The sequence below is a fragment of the Topomyia yanbarensis genome, unplaced genomic scaffold, assembly GCF_030247195.1.
Source record: "Topomyia yanbarensis strain Yona2022 unplaced genomic scaffold, ASM3024719v1 HiC_scaffold_6, whole genome shotgun sequence".
Taxonomy (NCBI): domain Eukaryota; kingdom Metazoa; phylum Arthropoda; class Insecta; order Diptera; family Culicidae; genus Topomyia; species Topomyia yanbarensis.
In genome coordinates, this window is record NW_026683824.1 from 462,339 (window position 1) to 483,887 (window position 21,549).

Genomic DNA, 21,549 nt, shown 5'->3' on the forward strand with positions numbered 1-21,549 from the left:
GAACGATGTGCAATGAAGCGAATGCATAACAAGGGGTGCTGTGTGCGCGAGTGGCATCAGTGTTACTCGTATTGTCTACGTGACTACACACGAACGCGCACAGCGATAAACCTACAACAATGTCTGCACGCGGTAAAGGAGGAAAAGTGAAGGGAAAGCCAAAATCCCGCTCAGTTCGTGCCGGTCTCCAGTTCCCTGTTGGCCGAATTCACCGTCTGCTGAGGAAGGGAAATTATGCTGAACGTGTCGGTGCCGGAGCACCCGTCTACTTGGCAGCTGTGATGGAATATCTTGCCGCCGAAGTACTGGAGCTGGCAGGAAACGCTGCTCGCGATAACAAAAAGACCAGAATCATCCCCCGTCATCTGCAGCTGGCCATTCGAAATGACGAAGAGCTGAACAAACTGCTCTCCGGTGTGACCATTGCTCAGGGTGGCGTGTTGCCTAACATACAGGCCGCACTGCTGCCGAAGAAGACTGAAAAGAGGGCCTCCGCAGCAACTTAAATCCCGCTCCTTTCTAGCCGTAAAAACCGCCCTTTTCAGGGCGACTATTTTCTTCTGATAAAAAGAGTTAATTTGATTTTCACTCCGATAATCATCAACGTACATTTCTGTGAGCATTGCACAAGTTTTTTTTTTTTGCAATGCTCGTCAGACGCTTAATAATAGTTTCCCTCATATCATGGCATTGACGATTTCACCCAATCTCTCAAAAGTTCACTCATCGATTTGGTGCTAAATCACAAATCGGCCGCGCAAGATTTCCCTCAATGGGTCTTGTTTTTCACACGCTACTACTGTCGATCGGTACGAGGTGGTGCTGCTGGCAAAAAATCCCCCATCGGCGTGCTGTCTAACAAACACACACAGCCACCCGCCTGAGCATTTTTGGAGGGAAACGGAAAATTTCTGCTAATAATTCTTAGTAAAATATGATTGGTTGTGGTCCTGAAAAGGACCGTTTGTTGCTGTTTCGTTCTGGGGGGTGATGGGCACACACCAAATTTAGGCCCGCTCCCCACGGATCCGGCGAGCCAGTTGGATGTCTTTCGGCATGATGGTCACTCGCTTGGCATGGATAGCGCACAGATTGGTATCCTCGAACAAACCAACCAGGTAAGCCTCGCTGGCTTCTTGAAGGGCCATGACGGCTGAGCTCTGGAAGCGCAGATCGGTTTTGAAGTCCTGCGCGATCTCACGAACCAGACGCTGGAAGGGCAGCTTGCGGATTAGTAGCTCTGTCGACTTCTGATAGCGACGAATTTCTCGCAGCGCGACAGTTCCTGGTCTGTAGCGATGGGGCTTCTTAACGCCACCCGTAGCTGGGGCACTTTTACGGGCAGCCTTCGTTGCCAACTGTTTGCGGGGAGCTTTCCCTCCGGTGGACTTGCGGGCGGTCTGTTTCGTACGGGCCATGGCGCGAAAATTCTGCTCTACTACTGATACCACTGTGATGCTGTTCAAACGACGAATGATGACCAAAACAGACCGACCGATTTTTTTTATAGTCGCGAATAAACACTACTATCGCCTGTCTCGCTCGTGTACGTGCCATGTGCCTTTTCGTTCTGTATACGGTTCGATTCGGCTACTATACTTCCCCCACCATTTCCATTCCGGAGCCAGTGTTGCCAGACTTGATTTTTTCAGCTTTTCATTAGATTTGCAAAAAAATATTCCTAAAAAGAAAAACTATGTATGAGCAAAAAAAATCGCCTAGAAATCAATAAAATTCCAACAGTAGAAGAATATCAAACAGAAATAGTTTGTTCATCAGTAACAATTTGTTCCATCATAGATCAGTATCAGATATCGATATTTAAGTACCATAGAAGCCAATATAACGTACCATGTAGACGGATGTATAGAAAATCTTTATAAGTTAAAAAAAAAACCCGTTTGTTTTTCGATTTACTTTTTCTTTCTTTCTTTTTCAGGAGAATCAATTTCTGGGCAATCGTTTTCCAGGGAAAATGCTACCATGTCAGCATTAGTCCGGATAAAGCAGATTTCGGCAATCCCAAGCTACTAAAACAGTGGCAACAGTGAACTTCGTGTTCGCGCTATTTCCCCTTCAAACCAACACATCACGAGTAAGCATATAGATAGCAGCCATGGTAATCTTCCTATGCGGCGGCGACTGAGAATGTGTGTGCATCAGTATAAAAGCGCTACTCAATGGGCCGAATTGCAACATTCGGTATTGGAATCTCGCTGCTGCAGGTGTGCTGCGCTAGCCTACTAAGTTATTACCTACAACAACCAAGAAGATGACTGGCCGTGGCAAAGGAGGCAAAGGGCTCGGCAAGGGAGGCGCTAAGCGGCACCGCAAGGTGCTTCGTGACAATATCCAGGGCATCACCAAACCCGCCATTCGTCGTCTGGCTCGACGTGGAGGAGTGAAGCGAATCTCCGGTTTGATATACGAGGAAACCCGTGGTGTGCTGAAGATTTTTCTGGAAAACGTTATCCGGGACGCTGTGACGTACACTGAACATGCCAAACGGAAGACCGTCACTGCGATGGATGTCGTCTATGCGCTTAAACGCCAGGGACGCACATTGTACGGTTTTGGTGGTTAAGCCCTACCACGACGTTCACGACAACACAAAAGGCCCTTTTCAGGGCCACCAAATGTTTAGAAAAAAGAATTAGTTTGAAATGTATCCTTCATAATTTTCATCCACGTTGCAGGGGCGTACTGTTTAATGTGCGATTTTGATGGATATGCGAGAGACCGTCGTAACACTACAACGCGCTCAGTCGCTGGGTTTCCCTTTTTTCATATATGCATTTCCTTTTTCTTTCTCCTGAGCTTGCGTATCATGGGACAAAACGGCTCGTTTCTCGATAGCAACGAACCGCCGACCGACTCTTTTTTTCGCGCGCGCACGTTTTAGCTTACCACGCTTTCACCTACCTGTCTACCTATGAATTTGCGTACCTTTAATTGGTCTGAATGATAAAAGTAAAGTTGATGGCTGGTGAGTTAGTACTGTATCAATCAGGAAGCAATTACAACACACACACACACACAGGAAGAGAGAGAGAGAGAGAGAGAGAGAGAGAGAGAGAGAGAGAGAGAGAGAGAGAGAGAGAGAGAGAGAGAGAGAGAGAGAGATTGAGCAACCGTAAAAAAGTCCAGCTTGTGATCTGTGTCGGGGGACAAGCGTTCCCATCGATGCGTGCGCTGAAGCGCCTGGGTGTGATGGTCGACGCGTGCGGTTTATCAGCTCACAGCCATGTACACAACGATGTAGCGAGTTGATCAGTACATCCTAAATAATAGAATTTTGAGTTAGCCAAAGCAATTCGAAATAACACTGATGATTAGAGCACTAAAATCAAAATCCGCAACTAAAATGTTGGATTTTTTTCGAGGTATTTCTCTCTGTCTGTCTCTGCCGTCGAAACAAGAAAGCATTTCGCGAGCGCGTTGTACGGTTCTACGAGCAACACAAGAATCTCGGCGAAAAGTGCACGGTACAATATTTCAAAGGGGAAAACGTTGCGCCGTCGACTGTTTACAACACCTTTCGACGGTGCAATCTCAATGCCGCTTGCCGGTTGATAAAAAAATTATTTTGGCTAAATATTTTGTTTTGCACGAAGCAAGTTACTTCCCTCGCAAAAAAAAGCAAAAAAAAAAAAAAAACAATCGTTCCCGAATACCCACTCGATCCCATTTGTACCCTAAAAAGCACAACCCGCTTCACAATTTGCTTCAGTGTCGCCCAATCGCAGATTTCTTCGGGATTTCGTTTTGAGAGCCACGAATTGCAAACAAGTTGATTGGTAGAAGATCACGAAATGCATTAGCAAAGTTGACGTAGACGCCGTACTACGCGCCTGTTCCGACATCAAACGGAAGCTTCGCCGAACAGCATCCAATTACGGATCGGTTTGAAATGTTCACTAATTTTTGGCCAACAATGGAGAACGTATCTTCTAATTTCAATCGAATCGTTTGTCTTTTTTTTTTGACAGGTTGAGAAAAAAAATCCAAAATTTGTGTTGCCACCCGTTAACTTTTTTTGTTTTAGTAATTTTAATAACGAAAGTTTTCAGCAAAGGACCAGCCGACCGAAACGTTTTCCGCAGGTCGCCAAATTACGAGCACTTCCGCTCGAGCAAATATGTACAAAAATGAAATAATTTTATATAGAGAGAAGTTTTCTTTCGATTGGATAGCACCGAAAAGGTTTTCCAATTGCTAGAAGGTTCAAATTAACCTATTTTCCACAATTCAGTTTGCACGTGCCGCCATAGTCGGATACATGATTTGATAATATTCGGCCATACGCTTAAAACAGAATGTTCAGCGGGTGTTAGTTTGGACGGTGCGGACAGTGCAGTAAATTGAATGCAAACTTCCAGTGTACTTTTCACAAGCAGTAATTCGATTTTGGTTGATTTAAAACAACAGTCCGTAAAATTTTACCGGCACCGATCGAATAGTAACTTCCAACCGTCATCTACGCGTTCCCAAACAGAGCCGATGAATACGATCCTAAACAACAGACACCGGACCCCCGGTTATCATATTCGCAGACTTGCATCATCGTGCATCCATCGACTCGTCGTCTACAACTGTGTGTGTGGAAGAAAACCAAACCAAACGAACGCGCAATGGCTGAAACTGCTATCGACGTTGCTGCTACGGCCCCTGCCGTCGTCGCCTCTCCGCCAGCCGCCAAAGCGCCACCGAAGCAGGCGGCCAAGGCTAGCAAGAGTGACGCCAAGAAACCGAAAAAATCTTCAACCCATCCACCAGTGAGTGAGATGGTTCTGGCTGCCATCCGGACCCTGAAGGAACGGAGCGGATCATCACTGCAGGCGATCAAAAAGTACATCGCCGCCAACTACATGTGTGACGTCGCCAGGCTGGCTCCGTTTATCCGGAAGGCTTTGAAAACGGGTGTCGAGAAGGGAAACATCACCCAGACCAAGGGTACCGGTGCTTCCGGATCGTTTAAGGTGACGGTCGAAGCAAAGAAACCGGCTGGCGATAAGAAACCACCATCGGGTGCAGCGAAAAAACCGAAGAAATCGGCTACTAAATCCGGGGAGAAGAAAAATCCGCCGGCTGGTGGTGGTGAGAAGACCAGCAAGCCAAAGGCGGCGATCCCGGCCGCTAAGAAATCGGCTACGAAGAAAGCGAAAGCTGCTGCCCCTGCAAAGGCGGTAACGGCTGCCACTAAACAGAAAGCCACCAAACCATCGAAGGCTGCAGCGAACAAGCCGAGGGCACCTAAGCCAAAGAAGGCCGCCACCGCCCCGAAGAAGGTCACCGCCGGCAAGAAGTAAATTCCCGACAACGTGCGCGTCCCCCCAAAACAACAGTCCTTTTCAGGACTAACAAAATTGTAAAGAATTGATTGATGCTTATTTTCCGTTAATGCTCCGTTCCCCCCATGAGTTTTCTAGCTTGAGCAGCAGCGCGCGCACACACCCGCATTCAACTGGCTGCCGATTGGCAAGATAAATCAGTCGTCGTTAGTTTGATTAAACAAATCACTATAGTAAATAGGCGCGGTTTCTTGCTCAGATAAACGTACGTACGTACAGGTAAATTAATAGTAGGCCGTGGTTTTCTGTTGCCTTAACAAACAAACAAACAAACAGAGCAAGTATAATATTACTCTGATTAGCAAACAACGCGCTTATTTTGGCTATAATAAAACAGAGAAAAATTGGCTGGCACAATAAACAAACGAACGAACGATAATTACCGATTTTTTAGCCTAAATTGACGAACGTATTGTATTGTTCAACTTTGCGATTATGAATTGTGTTGGGTATTTAATTATTAACGTTCAACGCAGATCAGAAGTTTGAAGGCTGGGAAGTGCATTGTATTAACAAGTATGATCCAGAAATGTGTTCTTTTTGCGGCAGAATTTTCATACGCAGGGGCTGTTTTAGACTGACTGAGTAGAATATAGACGATAAAGGGGTAGAAAAAAGACCGTTTTCCGTCTTAACAAAAACAATCAACTAGCGGTAAGGGGAAAGACTACTTCCACAAACTACAGCAATTGATTTGGTGATGATTTGAAAAATGGACAGAGAAACAAAAATGACAACGACGTTTTTGCTCTAATGAAACAAACAAACAAACAAACAACAACAACTAATGTTTATATAAACTATGTGTACACATTTCAATTCAACTCTTTACCAGAACGTGTTTTGGTGGCCCTGAAAAGGGCCGATGACGATGGGGTGGTGGTGTGTGACATCCGGCGGCGGGGCGGGCGACACGTTTACTTCGAGCTGGTATACTTGGTAACGGCCTTGGTACCTTCCGATACGGCATGTTTCGCCAGCTCTCCCGGTAACAGCAAACGAACGGCGGTCTGTACCTCGCGGGAGGTGATCGTCGACCGTCGGTTGTAATGGGCCAGACGAGATGCTTCGTTAGCAATACGCTCGAAGATGTCGTTCACGAAGCTATTCATGATGCTCATCGCCTTCGACGAGACACCGGTGTCCGGATGGACCTGCTTCAGCACCTTGTAGATGTAGATAGCGTAGCTTTCCTTGCGCCGTTGCTTTCGCTTCTTCTTCTCTCCTCCTCCTGCTTTTGTGGCGATGTTCTTCTGTGCCTTGCCACCGCCGCCGCCGGATTTTTTCACAGCCTTTCCGCTGGCTTTCGGTGCCATAGTAACGACGTGGTTGTGCTGCTGTTAACGCTCTCGATGCGAACTGCGCTGACTGATTGGTAGCAAAAATCACTACATATCGCTTATATACGATCGTGTAGCGAGACGAAGGTTCGTCCTTTTTTGTGTTTAGCGCGTTTCGTTCGTTCGCTACTCCGCCCCTTTGGCGAACGATGTGCAATGAAGCGAATGCATAACAAGGGGTGCTGTGTGCGCGAGTGGCATCAGTGTTACTCGTATTGTCTACGTGACTACACACGAACGCGCACAGCGATAAACCTACAACAATGTCTGCACGCGGTAAAGGAGGAAAAGTGAAGGGAAAGCCAAAATCCCGCTCAGTTCGTGCCGGTCTCCAGTTCCCTGTTGGCCGAATTCACCGTCTGCTGAGGAAGGGAAATTATGCTGAACGTGTCGGTGCCGGAGCACCCGTCTACTTGGCAGCTGTGATGGAATATCTTGCCGCCGAAGTACTGGAGCTGGCAGGAAACGCTGCTCGCGATAACAAAAAGACCAGAATCATCCCCCGTCATCTGCAGCTGGCCATTCGAAATGACGAAGAGCTGAACAAACTGCTCTCCGGTGTGACCATTGCTCAGGGTGGCGTGTTGCCTAACATACAGGCCGTACTGCTGCCGAAGAAGACTGAAAAGAGGGCCTCCGCAGCAACTTAAATCCCGCTCCTTTCTAGCCGTAAAAACCGCCCTTTTCAGGGCGACTATTTTCTTCTGATAAAAAGAGTTAATTTGATTTTCACTCCGATAATCATCAACGTACATTTCTGTGAGCATTGCACAAGTTTTTTTTTTTTGCAATGCTCGTCAGACGCTTAATAATAGTTTCCCTCATATCATGGCATTGACGATTTCACCCAATCTCTCAAAAGTTCACTCATCGATTTGGTGCTAAATCACAAATCGGCCGCGCAAGATTTCCCTCAATGGGTCTTGTTTTTCACACGCTACTACTGTCGATCGGTACGAGGTGGTGCTGCTGGCAAAAAATCCCCCATCGGCGTGCTGTCTAACAAACACACACAGCCACCCGCCTGAGCATTTTTGGAGGGAAACGGAAAATTTCTGCTAATAATTCTTAGTAAAATATGATTGGTTGTGGTCCTGAAAAGGACCGTTTGTTGCTGTTTCGTTCTGGGGGGTGATGGGCACACACCAAATTTAGGCCCGCTCCCCACGGATCCGGCGAGCCAGTTGGATGTCTTTCGGCATGATGGTCACTCGCTTGGCATGGATAGCGCACAGATTGGTATCCTCGAACAAACCAACCAGGTAAGCCTCGCTGGCTTCTTGAAGGGCCATGACGGCTGAGCTCTGGAAGCGCAGATCGGTTTTGAAGTCCTGCGCGATCTCACGAACCAGACGCTGGAAGGGCAGCTTGCGGATTAGTAGCTCTGTCGACTTCTGATAGCGACGAATTTCTCGCAGCGCGACAGTTCCTGGTCTGTAGCGATGGGGCTTCTTAACGCCACCCGTAGCTGGGGCACTTTTACGGGCAGCCTTCGTTGCCAACTGTTTGCGGGGAGCTTTCCCTCCGGTGGACTTGCGGGCGGTCTGTTTCGTACGGGCCATGGCGCGAAAATTCTGCTCTACTACTGATACCACTGTGATGCTGTTCAAACGACGAATGATGACCAAAACAGTTTTTTTTTTTTAACAGTTAAATTGACTTTATTTCTTTAAATTTGTTTTCTTGTAGTACATGTAATTTATCTCTTAAGTGATACAGAATTTTCTCTTCAACTTTGTGCATATCTTCTTGTTTTTTTTTTTTGTGTTTCTCATTCGTAGTATAAATTTGGTACTTTTATTTACCGGATGTAACGGAATTTGTTTCTTTGTTTTAATTTTATAACCTAACCTTAACCTACTATGTACACTATTTACAACTTAACCTAGAAGAGAGTGCTTATAAGCATATATTCGGAGTTCCGGCATTTTGCCTGAAATTTGCTAGTGTTTGTGGTTATTCTTTGTGCTACGGTATTTACATTTGCCAAGCTATGGACAAGGGTGGTCCGGGAATCGAACGGAAGGTTCAGTATCATTTTCAGAGTCTTGTTTTGGAGCACTTGTAGTTTTTTCTTGTGGGTAGGAGCACATGTTTGCCATACTGGGCTAGCGTAGTCCATGACGGGAGCGATGATCTGCTTGAATACTGCCAACTTGTTTCGTTCGGAGAGCTTGGAGCGTCGATTGATGAGTGGATAAAGGCATTTAACTAGTAGGGAACACTTAGCTTGAACTTTTTCTACGTGCTGACGAAAGAGGATTTTAGAGTCTATTAGGAGACCTAGATAGATTACTTCTGAGGACCAGTCGATTGGCGTGCCTCCAAGCGTCACTTTGCAGTTACTAGGGGGATCCAGTTTGGTAGTTTGCCGGTGCTTGAAGATGATCGTTTGAGTCTTGGGCAGGTTTAGTTGTATTTTCCAGTTGCTCGTGTATTCGACAAAGATATCCAAACACCGCTGTAGCTTGCTCCTGAGCTCGTTCACTTTTCTGCCCTTCACCAGTATGGCGGTATCGTCCGCAAACAATGACAGCCAGCAGCCATCGGGGAGGGGAGGGATATCCGACGTGTATATGCTGTACAGGATAGGCCCGAGGAGACTGCCTTGGGGCACTCCAGCTGGGATTTGGAACGTTTCCGATACTGCTCCCTGGAGTGAAACCTTGAACGATCTATCTCGTAGGTAGTTGCGGATGGTTTGCGTTAAGTATACTGGGACGTTGAACTCGCTGAGCTTGTAGATTAACCCGTCGTGCCACACGTTATCGAACGCCTTCTCGACGTCGAGCAGTGCCATTGCAGTGGATTTGGAGACGACTTTGTTCTTCTTAATTATGTTGACAACTCTCATCAGTTGGTGAGTCGTCGAGTGGCCCCTCCTGAAGCCAAATTGTTCGGGTAGAAGTATGTTGTTACTGCTCACGTATTCCAGGATGCGATCAAGAAGAAGCTTTTCATAAATCTTGCTCAGAGACGACAGCAGGCTGATAGGTCGGTAGCTCGAAGATATTGTGGGATCTTTCCCAGGTTTGAGGATCGGTGTGATTTTAGCCAGCTTCCAAATGGAAGGAAAGTAGCGAAGCTCCAGACACTTGTTGAATATGCTGGTCAAGAGAGTGAGCGTTCTGATACTCAGATTTTTTAGGGTCAGATTGAATATTCCATCGAACCCGGGAGCTTTCATATTTTTGGTGTTCTTGATTGCCGAGCGAACTTGTTCAACTGTCACTATTTGATTCTGGGGAACACCACCTACTGACTGATCTAGGGCGCGAACTTTATTCAATACCCGCGTTTCGAATGGACTTTGGATGCTATTGCCGAGTTCATGTGAGCGCACGAAATGATTACCGATGGCAGATGACCAAAACAGACCGACCGATTTTTTTTATAGTCGCGAATAAACACTACTATCGCCTGTCTCGCTCGTGTACGTGCCATGTGCCTTTTCGTTCTGTATACGGTTCGATTCGGCTACTATACTTCCCCCACCATTTCCATTCCGGAGCCAGTGTTGCCAGACTTGATTTTTTCAGCTTTTCATTAGATTTGCAAAAAAATATTCCTAAAAAGAAAAACTATGTATGAGCAAAAAAAAAATCGCCTAGAAATCAATAAAATTCCAACAGTAGAAGAATATCAAACAGAAATAGTTTGTTCATCAGTAACAATTTGTTCCATCATAGATCAGTATCAGATATCGATATTTAAGTACCATAGAAGCCAATATAACGTACCATGTAGACGGATGTATAGAAAATCTTTATAAGTTAAAAAAAAAACCCGTTTGTTTTTCGATTTACTTTTTCTTTCTTTCTTTTTCAGGAGAATCAATTTCTGGGCAATCGTTTTCCAGGGAAAATGCTACCATGTCAGCATTAGTCCGGATAAAGCAGATTTCGGCAATCCCAAGCTACTAAAACAGTGGCAACAGTGAACTTCGTGTTCGCGCTATTTCCCCTTCAAACCAACACATCACGAGTAAGCATATAGATAGCAGCCATGGTAATCTTCCTATGCGGCGGCGACTGAGAATGTGTGTGCATCAGTATAAAAGCGCTACTCAATGGGCCGAATTGCAACATTCGGTATTGGAATCTCGCTGCTGCAGGTGTGCTGCGCTAGCCTACTAAGTTATTACCTACAACAACCAAGAAGATGACTGGCCGTGGCAAAGGAGGCAAAGGGCTCGGCAAGGGAGGCGCTAAGCGGCACCGCAAGGTGCTTCGTGACAATATCCAGGGCATCACCAAACCCGCCATTCGTCGTCTGGCTCGACGTGGAGGAGTGAAGCGAATCTCCGGTTTGATATACGAGGAAACCCGTGGTGTGCTGAAGATTTTTCTGGAAAACGTTATCCGGGACGCTGTGACGTACACTGAACATGCCAAACGGAAGACCGTCACTGCGATGGATGTCGTCTATGCGCTTAAACGCCAGGGACGCACATTGTACGGTTTTGGTGGTTAAGCCCTACCACGACGTTCACGACAACACAAAAGGCCCTTTTCAGGGCCACCAAATGTTTAGAAAAAAGAATTAGTTTGAAATGTATCCTTCATAATTTTCATCCACGTTGCAGGGGCGTACTGTTTAATGTGCGATTTTGATGGATATGCGAGAGACCGTCGTAACACTACAACGCGCTCAGTCGCTGGGTTTCCCTTTTTTCATATATGCATTTCCTTTTTCTTTCTCCTGAGCTTGCGTATCATGGGACAAAACGGCTCGTTTCTCGATAGCAACGAACCGCCGACCGACTCTTTTTTTCGCGCGCGCACGTTTTAGCTTACCACGCTTTCACCTACCTGTCTACCTATGAATTTGCGTACCTTTAATTGGTCTGAATGATAAAAGTAAAGTTGATGGCTGGTGAGTTAGTACTGTATCAATCAGGAAGCAATTACAACACACACACACACACAGGAAGAGAGAGAGAGAGAGAGAGAGAGAGAGAGAGAGAGAGAGAGAGAGAGAGAGAGAGAGAGAGAGAGAGAGAGAGAGAGAGAGAGAGAGAGATTGAGCAACCGTAAAAAAGTCCAGCTTGTGATCTGTGTCGGGGGACAAGCGTTCCCATCGATGCGTGCGCTGAAGCGCCTGGGTGTGATGGTCGACGCGTGCGGTTTATCAGCTCACAGCCATGTACACAACGATGTAGCGAGTTGATCAGTACATCCTAAATAATAGAATTTTGAGTTAGCCAAAGCAATTCGAAATAACACTGATGATTAGAGCACTAAAATAAAAATCCGCAACTAAAATGTTGGATTTTTTTCGAGGTATTTCTCTCTGTCTGTCTCTGCCGTCGAAACAAGAAAGCATTTCGCGAGCGCGTTGTACGGTTCTACGAGCAACACAAGAATCTCGGCGAAAAGTGCACGGTACAATATTTCAAAGGGGAAAACGTTGCGCCGTCGACTGTTTACAACACCTTTCGACGGTGCAATCTCAATGCCGCTTGCCGGTTGATAAAAAAATTATTTTGGCTAAATATTTTGTTTTGCACGAAGCAAGTTACTTCCCTCGCAAAAAAAAGCAAAAAAAAAAAAAAAACAATCGTTCCCGAATACCCACTCGATCCCATTTGTACCCTAAAAAGCACAACCCGCTTCACAATTTGCTTCAGTGTCGCCCAATCGCAGATTTCTTCGGGATTTCGTTTTGAGAGCCACGAATTGCAAACAAGTTGATTGGTAGAAGATCACGAAATGCATTAGCAAAGTTGACGTAGACGCCGTACTACGCGCCTGTTCCGACATCAAACGGAAGCTTCGCCGAACAGCATCCAATTACGGATCGGTTTGAAATGTTCACTAATTTTTGGCCAACAATGGAGAACGTATCTTCTAATTTCAATCGAATCGTTTGTCTTTTTTTTTTGACAGGTTGAGAAAAAAAATCCAAAATTTGTGTTGCCACCCGTTAACTTTTTTTGTTTTAGTAATTTTAATAACGAAAGTTTTCAGCAAAGGACCAGCCGACCGAAACGTTTTCCGCAGGTCGCCAAATTACGAGCACTTCCGCTCGAGCAAATATGTACAAAAATGAAATAATTTTATATAGAGAGAAGTTTTCTTTCGATTGGATAGCACCGAAAAGGTTTTCCAATTGCTAGAAGGTTCAAATTAACCTATTTTCCACAATTCAGTTTGCACGTGCCGCCATAGTCGGATACATGATTTGATAATATTCGGCCATACGCTTAAAACAGAATGTTCAGCGGGTGTTAGTTTGGACGGTGCGGACAGTGCAGTAAATTGAATGCAAACTTCCAGTGTACTTTTCACAAGCAGTAATTCGATTTTGGTTGATTTAAAACAACAGTCCGTAAAATTTTACCGGCACCGATCGAATAGTAACTTCCAACCGTCATCTACGCGTTCCCAAACAGAGCCGATGAATACGATCCTAAACAACAGACACCGGACCCCCGGTTATCATATTCGCAGACTTGCATCATCGTGCATCCATCGACTCGTCGTCTACAACTGTGTGTGTGGAAGAAAACCAAACCAAACGAACGCGCAATGGCTGAAACTGCTATCGACGTTGCTGCTACGGCCCCTGCCGTCGTCGCCTCTCCGCCAGCCGCCAAAGCGCCACCGAAGCAGGCGGCCAAGGCTAGCAAGAGTGACGCCAAGAAACCGAAAAAATCTTCAACCCATCCACCAGTGAGTGAGATGGTTCTGGCTGCCATCCGGACCCTGAAGGAACGGAGCGGATCATCACTGCAGGCGATCAAAAAGTACATCGCCGCCAACTACATGTGTGACGTCGCCAGGCTGGCTCCGTTTATCCGGAAGGCTTTGAAAACGGGTGTCGAGAAGGGAAACATCACCCAGACCAAGGGTACCGGTGCTTCCGGATCGTTTAAGGTGACGGTCGAAGCAAAGAAACCGGCTGGCGATAAGAAACCACCATCGGGTGCAGCGAAAAAACCGAAGAAATCGGCTACTAAATCCGGGGAGAAGAAAAATCCGCCGGCTGGTGGTGGTGAGAAGACCAGCAAGCCAAAGGCGGCGATCCCGGCCGCTAAGAAATCGGCTACGAAGAAAGCGAAAGCTGCTGCCCCTGCAAAGGCGGTAACGGCTGCCACTAAACAGAAAGCCACCAAACCATCGAAGGCTGCAGCGAACAAGCCGAGGGCACCTAAGCCAAAGAAGGCCGCCACCGCCCCGAAGAAGGTCACCGCCGGCAAGAAGTAAATTCCCGACAACGTGCGCGTCCCCCCAAAACAACAGTCCTTTTCAGGACTAACAAAATTGTAAAGAATTGATTGATGCTTATTTTCCGTTAATGCTCCGTTCCCCCCATGAGTTTTCTAGCTTGAGCAGCAGCGCGCGCACACACCCGCATTCAACTGGCTGCCGATTGGCAAGATAAATCAGTCGTCGTTAGTTTGATTAAACAAATCACTATAGTAAATAGGCGCGGTTTCTTGCTCAGATAAACGTACGTACGTACAGGTAAATTAATAGTAGGCCGTGGTTTTCTGTTGCCTTAACAAACAAACAAACAAACAGAGCAAGTATAATATTACTCTGATTAGCAAACAACGCGCTTATTTTGGCTATAATAAAACAGAGAAAAATTGGCTGGCACAATAAACAAACGAACGAACGATAATTACCGATTTTTTAGCCTAAATTGACGAACGTATTGTATTGTTCAACTTTGCGATTATGAATTGTGTTGGGTATTTAATTATTAACGTTCAACGCAGATCAGAAGTTTGAAGGCTGGGAAGTGCATTGTATTAACAAGTATGATCCAGAAATGTGTTCTTTTTGCGGCAGAATTTTCATACGCAGGGGCTGTTTTAGACTGACTGAGTAGAATATAGACGATAAAGGGGTAGAAAAAAGACCGTTTTCCGTCTTAACAAAAACAATCAACTAGCGGTAAGGGGAAAGACTACTTCCACAAACTACAGCAATTGATTTGGTGATGATTTGAAAAATGGACAGAGAAACAAAAATGACAACGACGTTTTTGCTCTAATGAAACAAACAAACAAACAAACAACAACAACTAATGTTTATATAAACTATGTGTACACATTTCAATTCAACTCTTTACCAGAACGTGTTTTGGTGGCCCTGAAAAGGGCCGATGACGATGGGGTGGTGGTGTGTGACATCCGGCGGCGGGGCGGGCGACACGTTTACTTCGAGCTGGTATACTTGGTAACGGCCTTGGTACCTTCCGATACGGCATGTTTCGCCAGCTCTCCCGGTAACAGCAAACGAACGGCGGTCTGTACCTCGCGGGAGGTGATCGTCGACCGTCGGTTGTAATGGGCCAGACGAGATGCTTCGTTAGCAATACGCTCGAAGATGTCGTTCACGAAGCTATTCATGATGCTCATCGCCTTCGACGAGACACCGGTGTCCGGATGGACCTGCTTCAGCACCTTGTAGATGTAGATAGCGTAGCTTTCCTTGCGCCGTTGCTTTCGCTTCTTCTTCTCTCCTCCTCCTGCTTTTGTGGCGATGTTCTTCTGTGCCTTGCCACCGCCGCCGCCGGATTTTTTCACAGCCTTTCCGCTGGCTTTCGGTGCCATAGTAACGACGTGGTTGTGCTGCTGTTAACGCTCTCGATGCGAACTGCGCTGACTGATTGGTAGCAAAAATCACTACATATCGCTTATATACGATCGTGTAGCGAGACGAAGGTTCGTCCTTTTTTGTGTTTAGCGCGTTTCGTTCGTTCGCTACTCCGCCCCTTTGGCGAACGATGTGCAATGAAGCGAATGCATAACAAGGGGTGCTGTGTGCGCGAGTGGCATCAGTGTTACTCGTATTGTCTACGTGACTACACACGAACGCGCACAGCGATAAACCTACAACAATGTCTGCACGCGGTAAAGGAGGAAAAGTGAAGGGAAAGCCAAAATCCCGCTCAGTTCGTGCCGGTCTCCAGTTCCCTGTTGGCCGAATTCACCGTCTGCTGAGGAAGGGAAATTATGCTGAACGTGTCGGTGCCGGAGCACCCGTCTACTTGGCAGCTGTGATGGAATATCTTGCCGCCGAAGTACTGGAGCTGGCAGGAAACGCTGCTCGCGATAACAAAAAGACCAGAATCATCCCCCGTCATCTGCAGCTGGCCATTCGAAATGACGAAGAGCTGAACAAACTGCTCTCCGGTGTGACCATTGCTCAGGGTGGCGTGTTGCCTAACATACAGGCCGTACTGCTGCCGAAGAAGACTGAAAAGAGGGCCTCCGCAGCAACTTAAATCCCGCTCCTTTCTAGCCGTAAAAACCGCCCTTTTCAGGGCGACTATTTTCTTCTGATAAAAAGAGTTAATTTGATTTTCACTCCGATAATCATCAACGTACATTTCTGTGAGCATTGCACAAGTTTTTTTTTTTTGCAATGCTCGTCAGACGCTTAATAATAGTTTCCCTCATATCATGGCATTGACGATTTCACCCAATCTCTCAAAAGTTCACTCATCGATTTGGTGCTAAATCACAAATCGGCCGCGCAAGATTTCCCTCAATGGGTCTTGTTTTTCACACGCTACTACTGTCGATCGGTACGAGGTGGTGCTGCTGGCAAAAAATCCCCCATCGGCGTGCTGTCTAACAAACACACACAGCCACCCGCCTGAGCATTTTTGGAGGGAAACGGAAAATTTCTGCTAATAATTCTTAGTAAAATATGATTGGTTGTGGTCCTGAAAAGGACCGTTTGTTGCTGTTTCGTTCTGGGGGGTGATGGGCACACACCAAATTTAGGCCCGCTCCCCACGGATCCGGCGAGCCAGTTGGATGTCTTTCGGCATGATGGTCACTCGCTTGGCATGGATAGCGCACAGATTGGTATCCTCGAACAAACCAACCAGGTAAGCCTCGCTGGCTTCTTGAAGGGCCATGACGGCTGAGCTCTGGAAGCGCAGATCGGTTTTGAAGTCCTGCGCGATCTCACGAACCAGACGCTGGAAGGGCAGCTTGCGGATTAGTAGCTCTGTCGACTTCTGATAGCGACGAATTTCTCGCAGCGCGACAGTTCCTGGTCTGTAGCGATGGGGCTTCTTAACGCCACCCGTAGCTGGGGCACTTTTACGGGCAGCCTTCGTTGCCAACTGTTTGCGGGGAGCTTTCCCTCCGGTGGACTTGCGGGCGGTCTGTTTCGTACGGGCCATGGCGCGAAAATTCTGCTCTACTACTGATACCACTGTGATGCTGTTCAAACGACGAATGATGACCAAAACAGACCGACCGATTTTTTTTATAGTCGCGAATAAACACTACTATCGCCTGTCTCGCTCGTGTACGTGCCATGTGCCTTTTCGTTCTGTATACGGTTCGATTCGGCTACTATACTTCCCCCACCATTTCCATTCCGGAGCCAGTGTTGCCAGACTTGATTTTTTCAGCTTTTCATTAGATTTGCAAAAAAATATTCCTAAAAAGAAAAACTATGTATGAGCAAAAAAAAATCGCCTAGAAATCAATAAAATTCCAACAGTAGAAGAATATCAAACAGAAATAGTTTGTTCATCAGTAACAATTTGTTCCATCATAGATCAGTATCAGATATCGATATTTAAGTACCATAGAAGCCAATATAACGTACCATGTAGACGGATGTATAGAAAATCTTTATAAGTTAAAAAAAAAACCCGTTTGTTTTTCGATTTACTTTTTCTTTCTTTCTTTTTCAGGAGAATCAATTTCTGGGCAATCGTTTTCCAGGGAAAATGCTACCATGTCAGCATTAGTCCGGATAAAGCAGATTTCGGCAATCCCAAGCTACTAAAACAGTGGCAACAGTGAACTTCGTGTTCGCGCTATTTCCCCTTCAAACCAACACATCACGAGTAAGCATATAGATAGCAGCCATGGTAATCTTCCTATGCGGCGGCGACTGAGAATGTGTGTGCATCAGTATAAAAGCGCTACTCAATGGGCCGAATTGCAACATTCGGTATTGGAATCTCGCTGCTGCAGGTGTGCTGCGCTAGCCTACTAAGTTATTACCTACAACAACCAAGAAGATGACTGGCCGTGGCAAAGGAGGCAAAGGGCTCGGCAAGGGAGGCGCTAAGCGGCACCGCAAGGTGCTTCGTGACAATATCCAGGGCATCACCAAACCCGCCATTCGTCGTCTGGCTCGACGTGGAGGAGTGAAGCGAATCTCCGGTTTGATATACGAGGAAACCCGTGGTGTGCTGAAGATTTTTCTGGAAAACGTTATCCGGGACGCTGTGACGTACACTGAACATGCCAAACGGAAGACCGTCACTGCGATGGATGTCGTCTATGCGCTTAAACGCCAGGGACGCACATTGTACGGTTTTGGTGGTTAAGCCCTACCACGACGTTCACGACAACACAAAAGGCCCTTTTCAGGGCCACCAAATGTTTAGAAAAAAGAATTAGTTTGAAATGTATCCTTCATAATTTTCATCCACGTTGCAGGGGCGTACTGTTTAATGTGCGATTTTGATGGATATGCGAGAGACCGTCGTAACACTACAACGCGCTCAGTCGCTGGGTTTCCCTTTTTTCATATATGCATTTCCTTTTTCTTTCTCCTGAGCTTGCGTATCATGGGACAAAACGGCTCGTTTCTCGATAGCAACGAACCGCCGACCGACTCTTTTTTTCGCGCGCGCACGTTTTAGCTTACCACGCTTTCACCTACCTGTCTACCTATGAATTTGCGTACCTTTAATTGGTCTGAATGATAAAAGTAAAGTTGATGGCTGGTGAGTTAGTACTGTATCAATCAGGAAGCAATTACAACACACACACACACACACACACAGGAAGAGAGAGAGAGAGAGAGAGAGAGAGAGAGAGAGAGAGAGAGAGAGAGAGAGAGAGAGATTGAGCAACCGTAAAAAAGTCCAGCTTGTGATCTGTGTCGGGGGACAAGCGTTCCCATCGATGCGTGCGCTGAAGCGCCTGGGTGTGATGGTCGACGCGTGCGGTTTATCAGCTCACAGCCATGTACACAACGATGTAGCGAGTTGATCAGTACATCCTAAATAATAGAATTTTGAGTTAGCCAAAGCAATTCGAAATAACACTGATGATTAGAGCACTAAAATCAAAATCCGCAACTAAAATGTTGGATTTTTTTCGAGGTATTTCTCTCTGTCTGTCTCTGCCGTCGAAACAAGAAAGCATTTCGCGAGCGCGTTGTACGGTTCTACGAGCAACACAAGAATCTCGGCGAAAAGTGCACGGTACAATATTTCAAAGGGGAAAACGTTGCGCCGTCGACTGTTTACAACACCTTTCGACGGTGCAATCTCAATGCCGCTTGCCGGTTGATAAAAAAATTATTTTGGCTAAATATTTTGTTTTGCACGAAGCAAGTTACTTCCCTCGCAAAAAAAAGCAAAAAAAAAAAAAAACAATCGTTCCCGAATACCCACTCGATCCCATTTGTACCCTAAAAAGCACAACCCGCTTCACAATTTGCTTCAGTGTCGCCCAATCGCAGATTTCTTCGGGATTTCGTTTTGAGAGCCACGAATTGCAAACAAGTTGATTGGTAGAAGATCACGAAATGCATTAGCAAAGTTGACGTAGACGCCGTACTACGCGCCTGTTCCGACATCAAACGGAAGCTTCGCCGAACAGCATCCAATTACGGATCGGTTTGAAATGTTCACTAATTTTTGGCCAACAATGGAGAACGTATCTTCTAATTTCAATCGAATCGTTTGTCTTTTTTTTTTGACAGGTTGAGAAAAAAAATCCAAAATTTGTGTTGCCACCCGTTAACTTTTTTTGTTTTAGTAATTTTAATAACGAAAGTTTTCAGCAAAGGACCAGCCGACCGAAACGTTTTCCGCAGGTCGCCAAATTACGAGCACTTCCGCTCGAGCAAATATGTACAAAAATGAAATAATTTTATATAGAGAGAAGTTTTCTTTCGATTGGATAGCACCGAAAAGGTTTTCCAATTGCTAGAAGGTTCAAATTAACCTATTTTCCACAATTCAGTTTGCACGTGCCGCCATAGTCGGATACATGATTTGATAATATTCGGCCATACGCTTAAAACAGAATGTTCAGCGGGTGTTAGTTTGGACGGTGCGGACAGTGCAGTAAATTGAATGCAAACTTCCAGTGTACTTTTCACAAGCAGTAATTCGATTTTGGTTGATTTAAAACAACAGTCCGTAAAATTTTACCGGCACCGATCGAATAGTAACTTCCAACCGTCATCTACGCGTTCCCAAACAGAGCCGATGAATACGATCCTAAACAACAGACACCGGACCCCCGGTTATCATATTCGCAGACTTGCATCATCGTGCATCCATCGACTCGTCGTCTACAACTGTGTGTGTGGAAGAAAACCAAACCAAACGAACGCGCAATGGCTGAAACTGCTATCGACGTTGCTGCTACGGCCCCTGCCGTCGTCGCCTCTCCGCCAGCCGCCAAAGCGCCACCGAAGCAGGCGGCCAAGGCTAGCAAGAGTGACGCCAAGAAACCGAAAAAATCTTCAACCCATCCACCAGTGAGTGAGATGGTTCTGGCTGCCATCCGGACCCTGAAGGAACGGAGCGGATCATCACTGCAGGCGATCAAAAAGTACATCGCCGCCAACTACATGTGTGACGTCGCCAGGCTGGCTCCGTTTATCCGGAAGGCTTTGAAAACGGGTGTCGAGAAGGGAAACATCACCCAGACCAAGGGTACCGGTGCTTCCGGATCGTTTAAGGTGACGGTCGAAGCAAAGAAACCGGCTGGCGATAAGAAACCACCATCGGGTGCAGCGAAAAAACCGAAGAAATCGGCTACTAAATCCGGGGAGAAGAAAAATCCGCCGGCTGGTGGTGGTGAGAAGACCAGCAAGCCAAAGGCGGCGATCCCGGCCGCTAAGAAATCGGCTACGAAGAAAGCGAAAGCTGCTGCCCCTGCAAAGGCGGTAACGGCTGCCACTAAACAGAAAGCCACCAAACCATCGAAGGCTGCAGCGAACAAGCCGAGGGCACCTAAGCCAAAGAAGGCCGCCACCGCCCCGAAGAAGGTCACCGCCGGCAAGAAGTAAATTCCCGACAACGTGCGCGTCCCCCCAAAACAACAGTCCTTTTCAGGACTAACAAAATTGTAAAGAATTGATTGATGCTTATTTTCCGTTAATGCTCCGTTCCCCCCATGAGTTTTCTAGCTTGAGCAGCAGCGCGCGCACACACCCGCATTCAACTGGCTGCCGATTGGCAAGATAAATCAGTCGTCGTTAGTTTGATTAAACAAATCACTATAGTAAATAGGCGCGGTTTCTTGCTCAGATAAACGTACGTACGTACAGGTAAATTAATAGTAGGCCGTGGTTTTCTGTTGCCTTAACAAACAAACAAACAAACAGAGCAAGTATAATATTACTCTGATTAGCAAACAACGCGCTTATTTTGGCTATAATAAAACAGAGAAAAATTGGCTGGCACAATAAACAAACGAACGAACGATAATTACCGATTTTTTAGCCTAAATTGACGAACGTATTGTATTGTTCAACTTTGCGATTATGAATTGTGTTGGGTATTTAATTATTAACGTTCAACGCAGATCAGAAGTTTGAAGGCTGGGAAGTGCATTGTATTAACAAGTATGATCCAGAAATGTGTTCTTTTTGCGGCAGAATTTTCATACGCAGGGGCTGTTTTAGACTGACTGAGTAGAATATAGACGATAAAGGGGTAGAAAAAAGACCGTTTTCCGTCTTAACAAAAACAATCAACTAGCGGTAAGGGGAAAGACTACTTCCACAAACTACAGCAATTGATTTGGTGATGATTTGAAAAATGGACAGAGAAACAAAAATGACAACGACGTTTTTGCTCTAATGAAACAAACAAACAAACAAACAACAACAACTAAT

General features: G+C 46.1%; 6 protein-coding genes across 6 annotated transcripts; 5 read left to right on the forward strand and 1 right to left on the reverse strand.

Annotated features, from left to right (window-relative positions):
• The first annotated feature begins 119 nt into the window (after positions 1-119).
• Positions 120-506, forward strand: LOC131695963 (histone H2A-like). The gene has a single exon (XM_058984493.1). It carries the CDS (start codon positions 120-122, stop codon positions 504-506), a length of 387 nt encoding a protein of 128 aa, XP_058840476.1.
• Positions 507-2,272: 1,766 nt separating this feature from the next.
• On the forward strand, positions 2,273-2,584 carry LOC131695964 (histone H4-like). The gene has a single exon (XM_058984494.1). The coding sequence runs from the start codon at positions 2,273-2,275 to the stop codon at positions 2,582-2,584; it is 312 nt and encodes a 103-aa protein (XP_058840477.1).
• A 2,047-nt stretch (positions 2,585-4,631) lies between these two features.
• Positions 4,632-5,927, forward strand: LOC131695966 (histone H1A, sperm-like). The gene is made up of 2 exons (XM_058984495.1): positions 4,632-5,186; positions 5,901-5,927. Exons 1-2 carry the CDS (start codon positions 4,632-4,634, stop codon positions 5,925-5,927), a joined length of 582 nt encoding a protein of 193 aa, XP_058840478.1.
• A 341-nt stretch (positions 5,928-6,268) lies between these two features.
• Positions 6,269-16,982, reverse strand: LOC131695967 (uncharacterized). Its single transcript, XM_058984496.1, has 4 exons — positions 16,953-16,982; positions 14,863-15,194; positions 10,106-10,148; positions 6,269-6,604 (listed from the first exon to the last, which is right to left on the reverse strand). Exons 1-4 carry the CDS (start codon positions 16,980-16,982, stop codon positions 6,269-6,271), a joined length of 741 nt encoding a protein of 246 aa, XP_058840479.1.
• A 716-nt stretch (positions 16,983-17,698) lies between these two features.
• LOC131695968 (histone H4-like) lies at positions 17,699-18,010 on the forward strand. The gene has a single exon (XM_058984497.1). It carries the CDS (start codon positions 17,699-17,701, stop codon positions 18,008-18,010), a length of 312 nt encoding a protein of 103 aa, XP_058840480.1.
• A 2,030-nt stretch (positions 18,011-20,040) lies between these two features.
• On the forward strand, positions 20,041-21,336 carry LOC131695969 (histone H1A, sperm-like). Its single transcript, XM_058984499.1, has 2 exons — positions 20,041-20,595; positions 21,310-21,336. Exons 1-2 carry the CDS (start codon positions 20,041-20,043, stop codon positions 21,334-21,336), a joined length of 582 nt encoding a protein of 193 aa, XP_058840482.1.
• The last annotated feature ends 213 nt before the right edge of the window (positions 21,337-21,549 follow it).

Coding starts and splice junctions, on each gene's coding strand:
- LOC131695966 (XM_058984495.1), top strand. CDS start 4,632: ATGGCTGAAACTGCTATCGACGTTGCTGCTACGGCCCCTGCCGTCGTC. Junction 5,187..5,900: donor CTGCTGCCCCTGCAAAGGCG/GTAACGGCTGCC, acceptor TTTTTGCGGCAG/AATTTTCATACGCAGGGGCT.
- LOC131695969 (XM_058984499.1), top strand. CDS start 20,041: ATGGCTGAAACTGCTATCGACGTTGCTGCTACGGCCCCTGCCGTCGTC. Junction 20,596..21,309: donor CTGCTGCCCCTGCAAAGGCG/GTAACGGCTGCC, acceptor TTTTTGCGGCAG/AATTTTCATACGCAGGGGCT.
- LOC131695968 (XM_058984497.1), top strand. CDS start 17,699: ATGACTGGCCGTGGCAAAGGAGGCAAAGGGCTCGGCAAGGGAGGCGCT.
- LOC131695963 (XM_058984493.1), top strand. CDS start 120: ATGTCTGCACGCGGTAAAGGAGGAAAAGTGAAGGGAAAGCCAAAATCC.
- LOC131695964 (XM_058984494.1), top strand. CDS start 2,273: ATGACTGGCCGTGGCAAAGGAGGCAAAGGGCTCGGCAAGGGAGGCGCT.
- LOC131695967 (XM_058984496.1), bottom strand. CDS start 16,982: ATGGCACGTACACGAGCGAGACAGGCGATA. Junction 15,195..16,952: donor CACGAGCGAGACAGGCGATA/GTAGTGTTTATT, acceptor GGCAAGGCACAG/AAGAACATCGCCACAAAAGC. Junction 10,149..14,862: donor ACCAAGTATACCAGCTCGAA/GTAAACGTGTCG, acceptor AACCGTATACAG/AACGAAAAGGCACATGGCAC.